This window comes from Corylus avellana, chromosome ca10, assembly GCF_901000735.1.
Source record: "Corylus avellana chromosome ca10, CavTom2PMs-1.0".
Classification (NCBI taxonomy): Eukaryota; Viridiplantae; Streptophyta; class Magnoliopsida; order Fagales; family Betulaceae; genus Corylus; species Corylus avellana.
This window is the reverse complement of record NC_081550.1, coordinates 20,969,605-20,981,809: the sequence shown is the minus strand read 5'-3', so window position 1 is coordinate 20,981,809 and position 12,205 is coordinate 20,969,605. Positions and strand designations below refer to the sequence as shown.

The following is a 12,205-nucleotide window of genomic DNA, read 5'->3' as shown; positions in this document are numbered from 1 at the left end:
AATTTGTTAATGTCAAATTGTCAATAGCAGAAGAAATTATATAGAGATATATTTGAAGGATAATTATCAATAAATTTGATAAATCCTAATTGTTTGTCATGACGTAAAATAGTAATATTTTTTTTCTTCTTTTTCTTTCCTTGTGCTTACTTTTTTTTTTTTTCTTCTAATTATTGAATCGTAATAATCAGGTAATAATCAGGTATTGAATCATTGTGCTGTGGGCTCTTGATCTTTTACATGCAGTTTTTATTTCGCTTGTGTCTGTTTTTTTCTTTTTCTTTTGTAAATTTTGATTAAAAATTTGATCAAATAAAGAAAGCAAATTTAATACAAATATACATCAATAAAAAGAATTTCAAATTAATTTGGAATGCTTTAGTCATTGTGGAAATGCATCTCTTCCTTGGACAATTGAGTTAATATAAACTCCCCAAAGTACCATCCGATTAATAATGGTCACTCAAACTTACAATTGAAACGTCTTTCTCAAACTACTAAAAATTAAGAAAATAGCCTTGATAGAATAATAACAAAAATATCAAAAAATTTATAAAAGAAACTAAAACTATAAATAAATAAATAAAAACTTAGAAATCAGGAGTGGCCAAAGTTTATTTTTATTTAAAAAATAAATAAATAAAATTTTGATTTCTTAACGAAAAAATTAAAAATTTTATTTTAAAAAAATTATTTATTCCTTTTTTATTTTTTAGAATTTATTGGGGTATGCATGTAGAAATAAAAATTTATAAGGACATTTTGTCTATTTATTGCAAATGGGTAATGCTATGGACTCTTGTACTTTTTATGCATTTTTTTCCTTATTTTTCTTTTAAATTTTCGTCAAAAAATTGAAAAAAAAAAAGAAAGGCCATCAAACTATTATCCAAATAATGGCTATATCCTTCTAAACTTTCAATTTGAACAATGTACTCTCCAAAATATCCAAAAATTGTTAATGTCTCCAAAGGCATCGAAAAGACAAAAATAAAATGTTATTTTTGTCAAAAAGACAAAAATATTCTTATACATTCGAAAGAATAATATTACCCTTTTTTTTTTGTTTCAATAGTTTTTACTTCTTTTTTTTTTTTTAAAAAAAGGTTTTTCTATCAAGGGTTTTTTTGTCAGGGGGACATCGAGAATTTTTTGTCATCTGCAACGAAATGCCATTGGCTTACGTTTTGCAGTTTTTCTGTCATTTGTAATTGTCTTTCACGATTTGGAAATTCACAGACTTGCATCTTCTACTTCATGTCTTTTTACTCCTAGAAACATGAAACTGGTACGCCTTATAAGTCTCAAATGATATTTTCAGTAATTGAATATATCCTGATCATGAGGAATCAATCACACTCCTCAAATTAAAGAGCGAAATCCAAACAATAAAATGAGAGAAATGTCTCTTCACCCTCCAACTAATAAAATAAACGATAAAAAAGAGAGAATTTAAAAGTCAAATAATATGTTATTCCTTTAAATGGAATTCTTTAATTTTCTTGAACATCCAAACAATAAAATAAAGAAAAAAAAAGAAGGAAAATAACCCTATGTATTCAATTCTATTCTACACCCTGTTAATTCATTTTTTTTTCCTGTCCGGTGGTATGGCTACTTGTTTTGTCAATCATAACATAAAGATAGGCTTGTGACGCATGTCATGTGTTATTTAACTCCACTTATTAGCTTTTCGTGCTACAAATTAATGGGGATGGGATCCACATGTACTTTGTGGATGGCTAAATCGTTTTACTTTCCATAAAATGGTTATTGGCTTTGTCCATGAAAATAACATAAAAATATTTTATGGCATATCATAAAATATACTTAATTGATATTCTTAATGAATTTGATATAACTTAGATGCTTGCTATGGCATCTTAGCTAGTCACTGGGATGATTACATCTTTTTGTTTCTTCTTTTCTTTCCTTGTACCTAATTTATTGTTCTATTTTTCATTTGAATCGTGATAATCAGGTATGAATCAAGGTTCATTAAAGTCATTGTTGAAGATGTATTGTATAGAATAAAGCCTGATCGCCTGCATGTTGCTGATCATCCAGTTGGAATAGCTTCTCGGGTTGAAAATATTGAAGCTCTATTAGATGTTGGAACAAGTGATGTTCGCATTGTGGGCATCTATGGGTTGAGTGGAATTGGTAAAACAACCATAGCAAATGCTGTGTACAACAATATATGTGGTGCTTTCGAAGGAAGTAGTTTTCTTTCAAGCATTAAAGAAAGTGCTGAAAAGCCCAATGGCATTGTTCAGTTACAAGAACAACTTCTTAACGATATCTTGAAAACAACTTTGAAGATTGACAATGTTAATAAGGGAATCATATTGATTGAGGAAAGACTTCATCACAAAAAAGTTCTTGTTGTTCTTGATGACGTCGATGACTTTGAAAATCTACGCACATTAGTCAAAAAGCAATGGTTTGGTCCGGGAAGTAGAATCATTGTAACAACTAAAGATGAACAATTGCTAAGCAAGTTGGGAGTAGATAAAAAATATAAGGTTAGAAAATTGAGTACTTGGGAGTCTCGTCGGTTGTTCTGTTTACATGCCTTTGAGATGCCCAATTCGGAAGACGATTTTGCAGAGCTTTCGATTGAAGCAGCTGATTATGCTAAAGGACTTCCTTTAGCTCTTGTTGTTTTGGGTTCATTTCTAAAAGGAAGAGGCATTGCTGAATGGAAAAGTGTATTGAAAAAATTACAAAGAACTCCTCATGAACCGTTGCAAAAAATACTTAGAGTTAGTTTTGAGTCACTGGATAGGGATACAAGAGAAATATTCCTTGATATTGCCTGTTTCTTTGTCGGTATGGACGTAGAAGATGTTATCAAAATACTTGAAGGTTGTAATTTCTATCCCGGGATTGGTATCCCTATTCTCAAACAGAGGTCACTTGTGACAATTGATCACCACAAGAAGTTGAAGATGCATACTCTAATTCGAGATATGGGGAGGGAAATTGTTCGTGAAGAATGTCTCAAAAATCCAGGAAAACGCAGCAGGTTATGGTTTCACGAGGATGGCTTAAATGTACTAAACAATCATTTGGTAAGAGGCATATGCATTTGTACTTGAAATAAAAATGAGGCATATGCATTGTTACTTACAAGAAAACAAAACATAGAGGCATTTGCATTTTTACTTATCAAATATGAAGACAGCCTTTACGTTTATAAACACTTGCACATGCACATGTACATAATATTGTGTTATGTAGGTATGCATGAGAGATTGCCTTTTTTCCAACCATGCTTTGTAGCTTGAATATTGAATCAAACTTTAAATTCAAAACTTCTCAAAATCTTGTTAGATAGTTTATAACAATAAATTGTATGTAATCGCGTTTTAAGCAATTCTAATCATGTTCAATTCACTTTAGTTTTGTTTTTTAAATTATGGCGAGAATATATAGGCCTACTTTAATTCACAGTTATTATAGCTTAAGACAAAAATGAAGATGTGCGTTGCAGCCGTTGCTAATCCAACCATTTATTTTGCCAGGGTTCGGAGATAGTGGAGGGTCTTACCTTAAATCTCCCTGAACATTTGAGAACTGAAGCATTTACAAAGATGGTGAATTTAAGATTGCTCCAAATCAATGATGTAGATCTCATGGGATCCTATGAACATCTTTCGAAAGAGTTAAAATGGCTTTGTTGGCATAAGTGTCCTTTGAAATCTCTTCCACCGGATTTTCAGCTTGAGAAGCTTGTTATTCTTGACATGCAGCACAGTAATCTCGAACAAGTTTGGGAGACGAACAAAGTATAACAAATCTTACAGTGCTTTTTTTTCACTATTTTAATGTCGAATCTATATCTAACCAGAATTTTTTTCTTCTTTTTATTTATTTATTGATATGTTGTACAGATATTGAACAAATTGAAGGTCCTTAATCTCAGCAATTCCAAATCTCTCACTACATCACCAGACTTCTCAGAAGTCTCACAACTGGAGGAATTAATACTTATGGGTTGCACAAACTTGGTTGAGATTCACGAGTCTATTGGACTTCAAACAGGACTTGTTTTGCTGAATTTACAAGGGTGTGTGAATCTTAGGAATCTTCCAAGTAGTATTTCTAACTTAAAATCTCTTAAAACTCTTGTTTTGTCTAATTGCTTTAGTCTTGCGAAATTACCTGAACGATTGTTGAATATGATGGCTTTAACGAAGTTGTATATGGAGAACACTGCTATCAAGCAACTACCGTCCTCATTCCTCCATTTGAGTAATCTCGAAATTTTATCATTTCGTGGATGTGAATGTCTCATCGAATCACCAAAGTTTTTACGAACCTCACGTCTAAAGACACTGATACTCGAAGGTTGTACAAGGTTGGTTGAGATTAACGAGTCCATTGGATTTCTAAAAGGACTTCTTCACTTGAATTTAAGAAGTTGTAAGACGCTTAGGAATCTTCCAAGTAGTATTTCTAACTTGGAATCTCTAGAAATTCTTTACTTGGAGGAGTGCTATAAAGTTGAAGAGTTACCGGAGCAATTGGGGAATATGACGGCTTTAAAAGTCGTGAATGTGAGGGGCACTGCTATTAAGCAACTACCATCCTCCTTGAAGCTTTTGAAGAATCTCGAAGATTTAATTTTAACCGGATGCAAATATCTCATCAAATCACCAGAGTTCTCGGAAACCTCACCTCTACTCAAACTGTCATTTGCATGTTGTACAAGTTTGGTTGAGATTCATGAGTCCATTGGACATCTAAAAAATCTTGATTCACTTTATTTTAATGGGTGCAAGAAGCTTAGGAGTCTTCCAAGTAGCATTTCTAATTTAGAACGTCTTAGCTGGCTTACGTTGTCTAACTGCCCAGAACTTGACAAGTTACCGGAACAATGGGGGAATATGCAGGCTTTACGGGTATTTGATGCAGAGGGAACTGCTATTAAGCAACTACCATCTTCCTTTGGTGATTTGAACAATCTCTATAGTTTAAAATTATCGGGATCCTCACCCAATAGCTCCAACTGCATGAGTTTGGTGTCCTTTTCTAAATTTAATTCATTGGCAGAGCTAGATCTCAGTAACTGCAATTTGTCTGAAGATGAGTTTCGCATTGAATTTGAATGTTTATCTTCACTTGGAAATTTGAAATTATCAAGAAACAATTTTCGTAACCCACCTAGTTTCATCAGCTGCCTTCCTAACTTAAAAGCATTGGATTTGAGTGAGTGTACTAGTCTTCAATCAATTTCACTTCCCGAGCCTATAGTAGAGTTGAGAGCAGATGGCTGCACATCATTGGAAAGAATTGATGTGCAAAGAATCTCAATTCTGAAGAACAGGAGTAAAAAATATTTAGACGTTTACAACTGCCGATTTTGGGGTTCGATGTTTATCCTTAATAATTGCCGCAAACTGGTTGAGATTCAAAATTTGGAGAGGTTGCAATGTGTACCAGAATTGGTTATGATGGGAAGCTGCAACAATCTATCATCGGAATCTACGGAAAGTGTTCTCCAGGTTCTCTCTTCTTTTCTCTTCTCTTCTCTCTCTCTTCTCTTCTCTTCTCTCTCTCATTTTCTTATGCAAACACTTTTTTGAAATAGATGATGTGCAAGGCAAATTACTCTAATTCCGTTCTCTTACCCGGAAGTGAGATTCCAAATTGGATTAGCCATCGGGCAATGGGTTCTTCAGTATCTTTCCGTGTACCTCCGTCTTGGGATGGTCGTAAAATCAGAGAGGTGCGTTTATGCATTGTTTATGCAGCAAAGAAGGAAGCACCAGCGTCGGGTGATGAGAGTTGGTTCAGTTGGAGATTATGTAATAAAAGTTCTAGAGACCAGTCCAACGATTGGTATCACTTGATTCCATGTGAGGCTATAACAAGTGCAGCAGATTTTGATCTCTTTGAAGATCATATATATGCACATGCGATGGCTTGGCGCTATTGCTTTGCGTTCCCACCAACTGGAATTAAGATGGAAAGTGGAGATGAAATAGAGGTCGCCATCGATCTACATAAAGGGTACAAACCTTATATGTGTGGAATTGATCCGCAAATTGTGGAAGTGAAGAGCAGTGGAATTGATTTTGATCTCTTTGATGGCGATGAGCCAAGTGTTACAGATGATGATGAGATCTTTGAAAGTGAAAATGAAAGTGAGGAGGATTCACGATTGTAGCCATCCCTCACCAAATTCAGACCACAATTCCTCCCAAATATATGGTAGCCACATATCCTTGCTGCCCCTTTTAATTAATTAATTTTTATTTTTTATGATATATTATTTTATTTATTTTTTATTCTTCTTTTCTTCGTAGACAGACAGTCGTGGCTGTTAAAAAAGCGAATTGGTGAAATGCATGAGAAACCGTTTCTGGCTGTCACTCAAATTCCCTCACTGATCGCATCTGTCTGCCTTAAGCTGCTGCCACGCATTCGTTCCTCACCACCGCTCCTGCTCTTGACTCGTCCACTCAAAGATCTATCACGGAACTCGAGTCTAAAGCCAAAAATTACAGAAGCCTTGTTCATCTTGAAAATCTCGTATGGCTTGGTTCAATGATTCCGATACAGAGATTCCACTTTTCATTGTTCACTCTCACAATGACTTGGTTCATAAGCCTAATCCGAGTCTCCATCATCAAACCCAGAAATAGAGCGCTGAACCCATTTTCAGCACATGAAGGGCCTCCACACCAAGCTCTATGAATCGTATGCGTGTCTCCTCGGAACCACATGGTGTTCACGCCACTCCTGGCCTCCACCTGCGTGGGAACCCTGGAGGCTGGAGTTCAGGTCCATCGACGAACCAACTAGCTCGCAGGATCCAACCCACCATATCTCTCGCGGACCCAGGTATTCCTTCTTCTTGTCCAATTGTACGGGCATCGATGGCGATATTCATTTGGTATGTCAGCTTTCCTTGTCGGGTTTGTTAAATTGTGGGAAAATACCAGCTTTTTTTTGCTTTTTGTGACCATTGTGTGAAAAAGCTCTTTTTAGAAAGTTTCATTGAATAGTAATCAAATGATGAAAAAAAAAGAAAGAGTAAAATTTGATTGAAGTGAAATATGGGTATGGCGAAATTGTATGTAAATTTGTAATTTTTATTTATTCTCGTGTAAAACAAATGTAGTCTTTTTGGGAAGTTAATGGTTAAATATGACAGAAGTGTTCAAATTAGATGCAATTAAAGGTTTGGGGGTTCAAATCGAAATATTTTGAAATTTGGGGGTCTTCTCAAATCGCATGGTAATTCAGGAGTTTAAGTGAAGTTACCCCTATTTATTATGTAGAACTATATAGAGTTTGCTTTTAAGCTATAATAAGTTATAGAATTCCATTTGATTCAGTAACTAACTCTTGTCTCTTGTTGGGTACAATCTGCGAAATAAGAAAAAGTCGAACTAATTTCATTACCAAAGTTGAAGGGAAAACCAGTTGTCTTCTGCTTATTATATTTGAATAATATGATAAATCCAACAAATAGTCTGTAACACGCATGTGGGTCTATAATAATCTTGGATTTTAGAGTTTCATCAAAGGCTCAATGGTAAGAAAATTTGGTCTTGGATAATTGAAGGTGCACTATGAGTTATTGATGGACCAGACACCTTAGATCCGTGGAAGTTTAAGATTGCATATGACAAATTGGTAATTGTTCTTGGATTTGCAGGCAAACGAGATATTATTTTCCTTTGATGATCGCCTCAGGCACTATGCTACTAAACAGTTGACAAAGATAAGAGATGGATGATCAATGGGAAGAGCTTGTTTGTCTCTATCTTCAAAAATGCCGTTGTGGACTATGTATTGCATATTCTCAAATTGAAAGTTTGTCTAATCTTCATTGTGGAAGATTATGTTTAACTCTTTGGAAGTTCCAAAATCTCCAGGTGGAAGGTTAGTTACTAGTTCTATTTGGTTCATGACAATGCATTTCTACATCATTCTCAGTCCCATATGAGGTCTCTCTAACTCTTGGGACAATTGGCTGGGAAATTCTGGAAATCTTTTTGTAGTTGCATAGGAAAGGCAGTTTGCTTTCGTTTTCCCTGACACCATATTATAATGCCTTCACGCATCAAATCAAATTGGATTTCAGTATTTGTATTCAGGTAAATTGTCAATTTTAGACTTGAAAATAATTGTTCTTGCCTCCTATACATCACATTTTTCTTGTTCATTTTCTGATTAGGTTTTCCATTGGATGCCATCATGTTTTGTTATATCACAATTTCATAATAAATTCTGTTATTCATATTCAAATTGGTAGGCATGCTTTGAAAGAAGCTTAGGCATTACAACGAGTTAACAAATCCTATTCGTGTTTACAGGATTGGTGTTGATGAGTGGTTACGCTTTCCTTCCCTGCAGGATGTGTTTGCCACTGCTGATTGCAGTGGGTTTCTTGAAAGTACTAGAAAACCAACCCTTCCAGCTTTGGCTCAGGTAAGCTACATATCTACGACCAATTTTTTTTTTTTTTTTGGTGAAGATATTAGCAATCTTCCTAGCAAACTGTTGAAGTCAAAGATATCCCTGATAATTAAGTCTTTTTAATCCAAACCTCCAGGGGCTACCACCATTAAAATTGTGGTGGAAAAAATAGTTTGATGCTTAATATTTGTTGATTGCAGTGTTGATTTCCCAAGATGCTTGTTCGGCCAGATGGCAATCCTAATATGAGATTTCCTATCATGATTGAAATAGTAATCTGGATTTTGAGTGGCCATTGTTAATGCATAACTCAATATGCTATTCTGTTTCTCTTTGGCTGGCAATTTTGGTATTGGTTCTTTAATATGCCTCCTTTTGAGTTTTCAAGGTTGCAGAGCGGCAGGAGAAATATCTATCACATCGATTAGAGCTGGTGGAGGTCATGCCAATGGAGCAAATGACATGGAACTTGGAGATCCATTTGTTTACAAGCATGGCAACCATTGGCAGATACAAGGCTCTCGTAGATCTTAGGCAGAGCAAGGTGAATTTTACAGCCTTCGTGTTTGGTTGTTATATTAGCATAATCTAGATTTTGGAGTTAAAAAGGTATTTTTTATCTTCTTGTAGGAGCCTATGCCTACCTATATTTCTTCTCCCTCCCTGCTCCTGATAGTTGGATGACAGGTTTGCGGGGGTCTATATACTAGTGCAGTTTGGCACGTTTCCTTGGGATATGTTGAGCAGAGTGCAAATGACCTTTTATAGAACCATGCAAGGGAATTCTTTTCGTTCCACTTCAGAGCTCTTAACACTTCAGATCTGGGGAGAGCATTTTCAGAGAAGACAGCCATTGATTGGACTGGTGAACCGGCATTGCAGACTGCATAACCTTAACTGATACATGTTTTGTTATTATTTGTTTAGTTTTTTGGTAAATAACAAGTATGAATTGACTACTTTTGCTAGAGAAATGAACTAGCCTTTGTGGATGACAAATTGAAATAACTTCCCTAGCAGAAAATCCAAGTTCAATTAAAAGCCATAACCTGTTTGCATCTGATAGGAAACTGGATGCAACTATGAAGTTCATCCTCAAGGAGATGAAAACTCATCTCCTTTTCGCTAGTGGGATCACAATAATGAGCATCCTATTAGAGTTGCTTCAATAAAGAATAAATGTGCACCACCTGAAGCACAGAACAACCAAGTTCAATAAAGAAGAATAAACAAGGTTTCCATTGTTGTCCAAATCAATCACAAAACAAACTAGAAAACTAAAGCACGACACAAGAAGGAACTCTAAATAGTTGGTAGATCCGAAGAACCTAATACCAATTGTTAAACTAATCCAAATGGATTGTTAATTAGAAAGACAAAACAAAGGAGGCCAAGCCTTAGATACCCTGCTTAAGCATTGATCGAACCTGCATTGGAAGACCATAAAGCCGTATAAACCCAGCAGCATCAGCCTGATCATAGATCAAGCTGTCTTCAAAAGACGAGACATCTTTCCTGTAGAGGCTATAGGGGCTACTTCGGCCTGTTACATTAACAGAACCTTTGTATAGTTTGAGTTCAACTGAACCTGTGGTAGACTCGGTAATCTTCTCCATGAATGCATCCAATGACTCGCGGAGTGGGTCGAACCATCTGCCTGCATACACTAGCTCTGCATATTTGAGGGCGAGTGAATCTTTAACTTGCATGGTTTCTCGATCAATAGTTAAAGACTCCAACTCTCGTACAGCGGTGAAGAGGATTGTCCCACCTGGAGTTTCATACACTCCACGGCTTTTCATACTAACAAGTCGGTTTTCAACCATGTCAACTCCGCCAATTCCATGCCTTCCACCAATCTTGTTGAGTTCTACAAGTAGAGATGCCGGAAATAGCCTCTTCCCGTTGACTGAAACGGGAAGACCCGATTCTACCCCGATTTCAGCATATCTACGGGGAAAAAAAAATTATAAAAATTATAAAAATTTGAAAGGAAAACTTACTCTGGTACACTCGGTGCATCTTCTGGGTCCACCGTCAACATGTACATATCCTTCTTAGGCTCGATTGCCGGGTCTTCCAGAATGTCACCCTTCAATGGCATAGAATATACACATATGAGAGACAGAGACAGAGACAGAGGTGACCAGGAAAGCAAAAAATGAGCTCATCTCATACAAAAGTTTCTGAGCAACATACACAAACCGAAGAGCTAGACCAATTAGAAAAGGCAGAGGCACATGAGAAGACAGAGGAGGAATGACTGCAGAAGATGAAGTAGTGGACAATTCAATTGCATTTGCACCATAGCAAAATAGGGAAAGGAGAGGTGAATATTACCTCAGGGCTAAGGTGCCATAAGTTCCTGTCCCGGCTGTATATGGATTGTTTTGTGACTGGGACGGGCACTTTATGCCTCTTAGCATAATAAATAGCATCTTCTCTTCCTCTAATATCCCATTCCCTCCAAGGAACTACAACATTTAGCTTGGGATTCAGAGCAAAGAATGTAAGCTCAAAGCGAACCTTATTACACAAAACAGCAAGCGAGATTCATGTAAGACAGAAATTCAAGAAGGGGTCATAAAACCTAGAGCTCAATCACAAGGCATGCCTGATCATTTCCTTTTCCTGTGCATCCATGAGAGACAGCATCAGCTCCAACTTCTATGGCAACATCCACCATGGCCTGTTTTTTTTTTTTTTTTTTTTTAATGAAATTGTATTAAAGAAGTAAATACATACAAGTCCAGACAGAAAAAGAAAAGAAGCTTCTTCAACAAAAAAAATAAAAAACTAGTACAATGTAACAAAGTTCAAAGTATGAGCCTACGTTTGCAATAACAGGGCGGGCCATGGAAGTTCCCAGCAAGTATTTCCTCTCATAAATAGCACCAGCTCTCAAGCAAGGGAATACGAAGTCTCGCACAAATTCCTCTCTCAAGTCCTTCACCACTAACTGAGAAGCCCCACTGGCTTTAGCCTTTTTCTCCAAGCCTTCCAATTCCTCTGCACCCTATGAATTTTTAGCACACAAACAAAGACAAGAAGGAGGTCAATAATACAAGTGGTCAGGAGGAAATGAAGAGTATCATCTGCAAACTACATACCTGACCAACATCCGCAGTGAAGCAAACTACTTCACAGCCATACTTCTCCCTGCAATGGGAAAGTAAAAAAAAAATAAATAAAAATAAAAATAAAAAACTTGCATTATTAGAGCAGCATATAACATTTAAAATGAAATGAGTACTAATTATTAATACCAGAAAACGGGGAGTGTGAAACAGGAAAGATACCTTAGCCATGGGACAATGACAGATGTGTCTAAGCCACTACTATAGGCTAGAACAACTTTGTCCAGTTTGCCACGTAATCCTCTAGCCTTTGTAGCTTCCATAACTGCATCTCGAGGCCAAATCATAAGAAGCGTTACAAAAAACAGTTAAATCTCAATAAATGCATGTTTAAAAAAAGACAGTAACTTTAGTAGGTTCATAATAAATTTGGTGTTTTCCATCCTTCAATAAAAATAAGGGAAATTATATATAAAATCCTTAGGTAAACGCGCTTTTTTTAAAAACTCCCTGGGTTTTTTTTTTTGAAAATTTAGTCCCTGGGTCACTCGAAACTACTAGAAAACTCCCTACCGTCAATTTTTGTTAACTTCCGTTACTCTAATCAAAACTCACCGTTTTATCTGATTAAAATACTATTTTTTTTATTAATTTAATTTTAAAAAAAAATTAATCTTAAAAAAAAAAAAAAA

General features: G+C 35.8%; 2 protein-coding genes across 2 annotated transcripts in view; one reads left to right on the top strand and one right to left on the bottom strand.

Moving 5' to 3' along the window:
* The window catches only part of LOC132163776 (disease resistance protein RPV1-like), an 18,833-nt gene extending 9,373 nt beyond the window's left edge, over positions 1-9,460 (top strand). The window contains exons 3-12 of the mRNA XM_059574152.1: positions 1,982-3,074; positions 3,528-3,791; positions 3,897-5,510; positions 5,597-6,219; positions 6,315-6,852; positions 7,673-7,899; positions 8,019-8,114; positions 8,334-8,448; positions 8,825-8,980; positions 9,067-9,460. Of these exons, the coding sequence (XP_059430135.1) occupies positions 1,982-3,074; positions 3,528-3,791; positions 3,897-5,510; positions 5,597-6,175 (3,550 nt within the window). The 3' untranslated portion in view covers positions 6,176-6,219; positions 6,315-6,852; positions 7,673-7,899; ... (2 more) ...; positions 8,825-8,980; positions 9,067-9,460. The remainder of the gene's footprint in view (positions 1-1,981; positions 3,075-3,527; positions 3,792-3,896; positions 5,511-5,596; positions 6,220-6,314; positions 6,853-7,672; positions 7,900-8,018; positions 8,115-8,333; positions 8,449-8,824; positions 8,981-9,066) is intronic.
* A 327-nt stretch (positions 9,461-9,787) lies between these two features.
* LOC132163155 (argininosuccinate synthase, chloroplastic-like) lies at positions 9,788-11,836 on the bottom strand. The gene is made up of 7 exons (XM_059573343.1): positions 11,736-11,836; positions 11,547-11,595; positions 11,270-11,452; positions 11,051-11,125; positions 10,777-10,962; positions 10,440-10,528; positions 9,788-10,386 (listed from the first exon to the last, which is right to left on the bottom strand). Exons 1-7 carry the CDS (start codon positions 11,834-11,836, stop codon positions 9,834-9,836), a joined length of 1,236 nt encoding a protein of 411 aa, XP_059429326.1. The 3' UTR covers positions 9,788-9,833.
* Between the last annotated feature and the right edge of the window lie 369 nt (positions 11,837-12,205).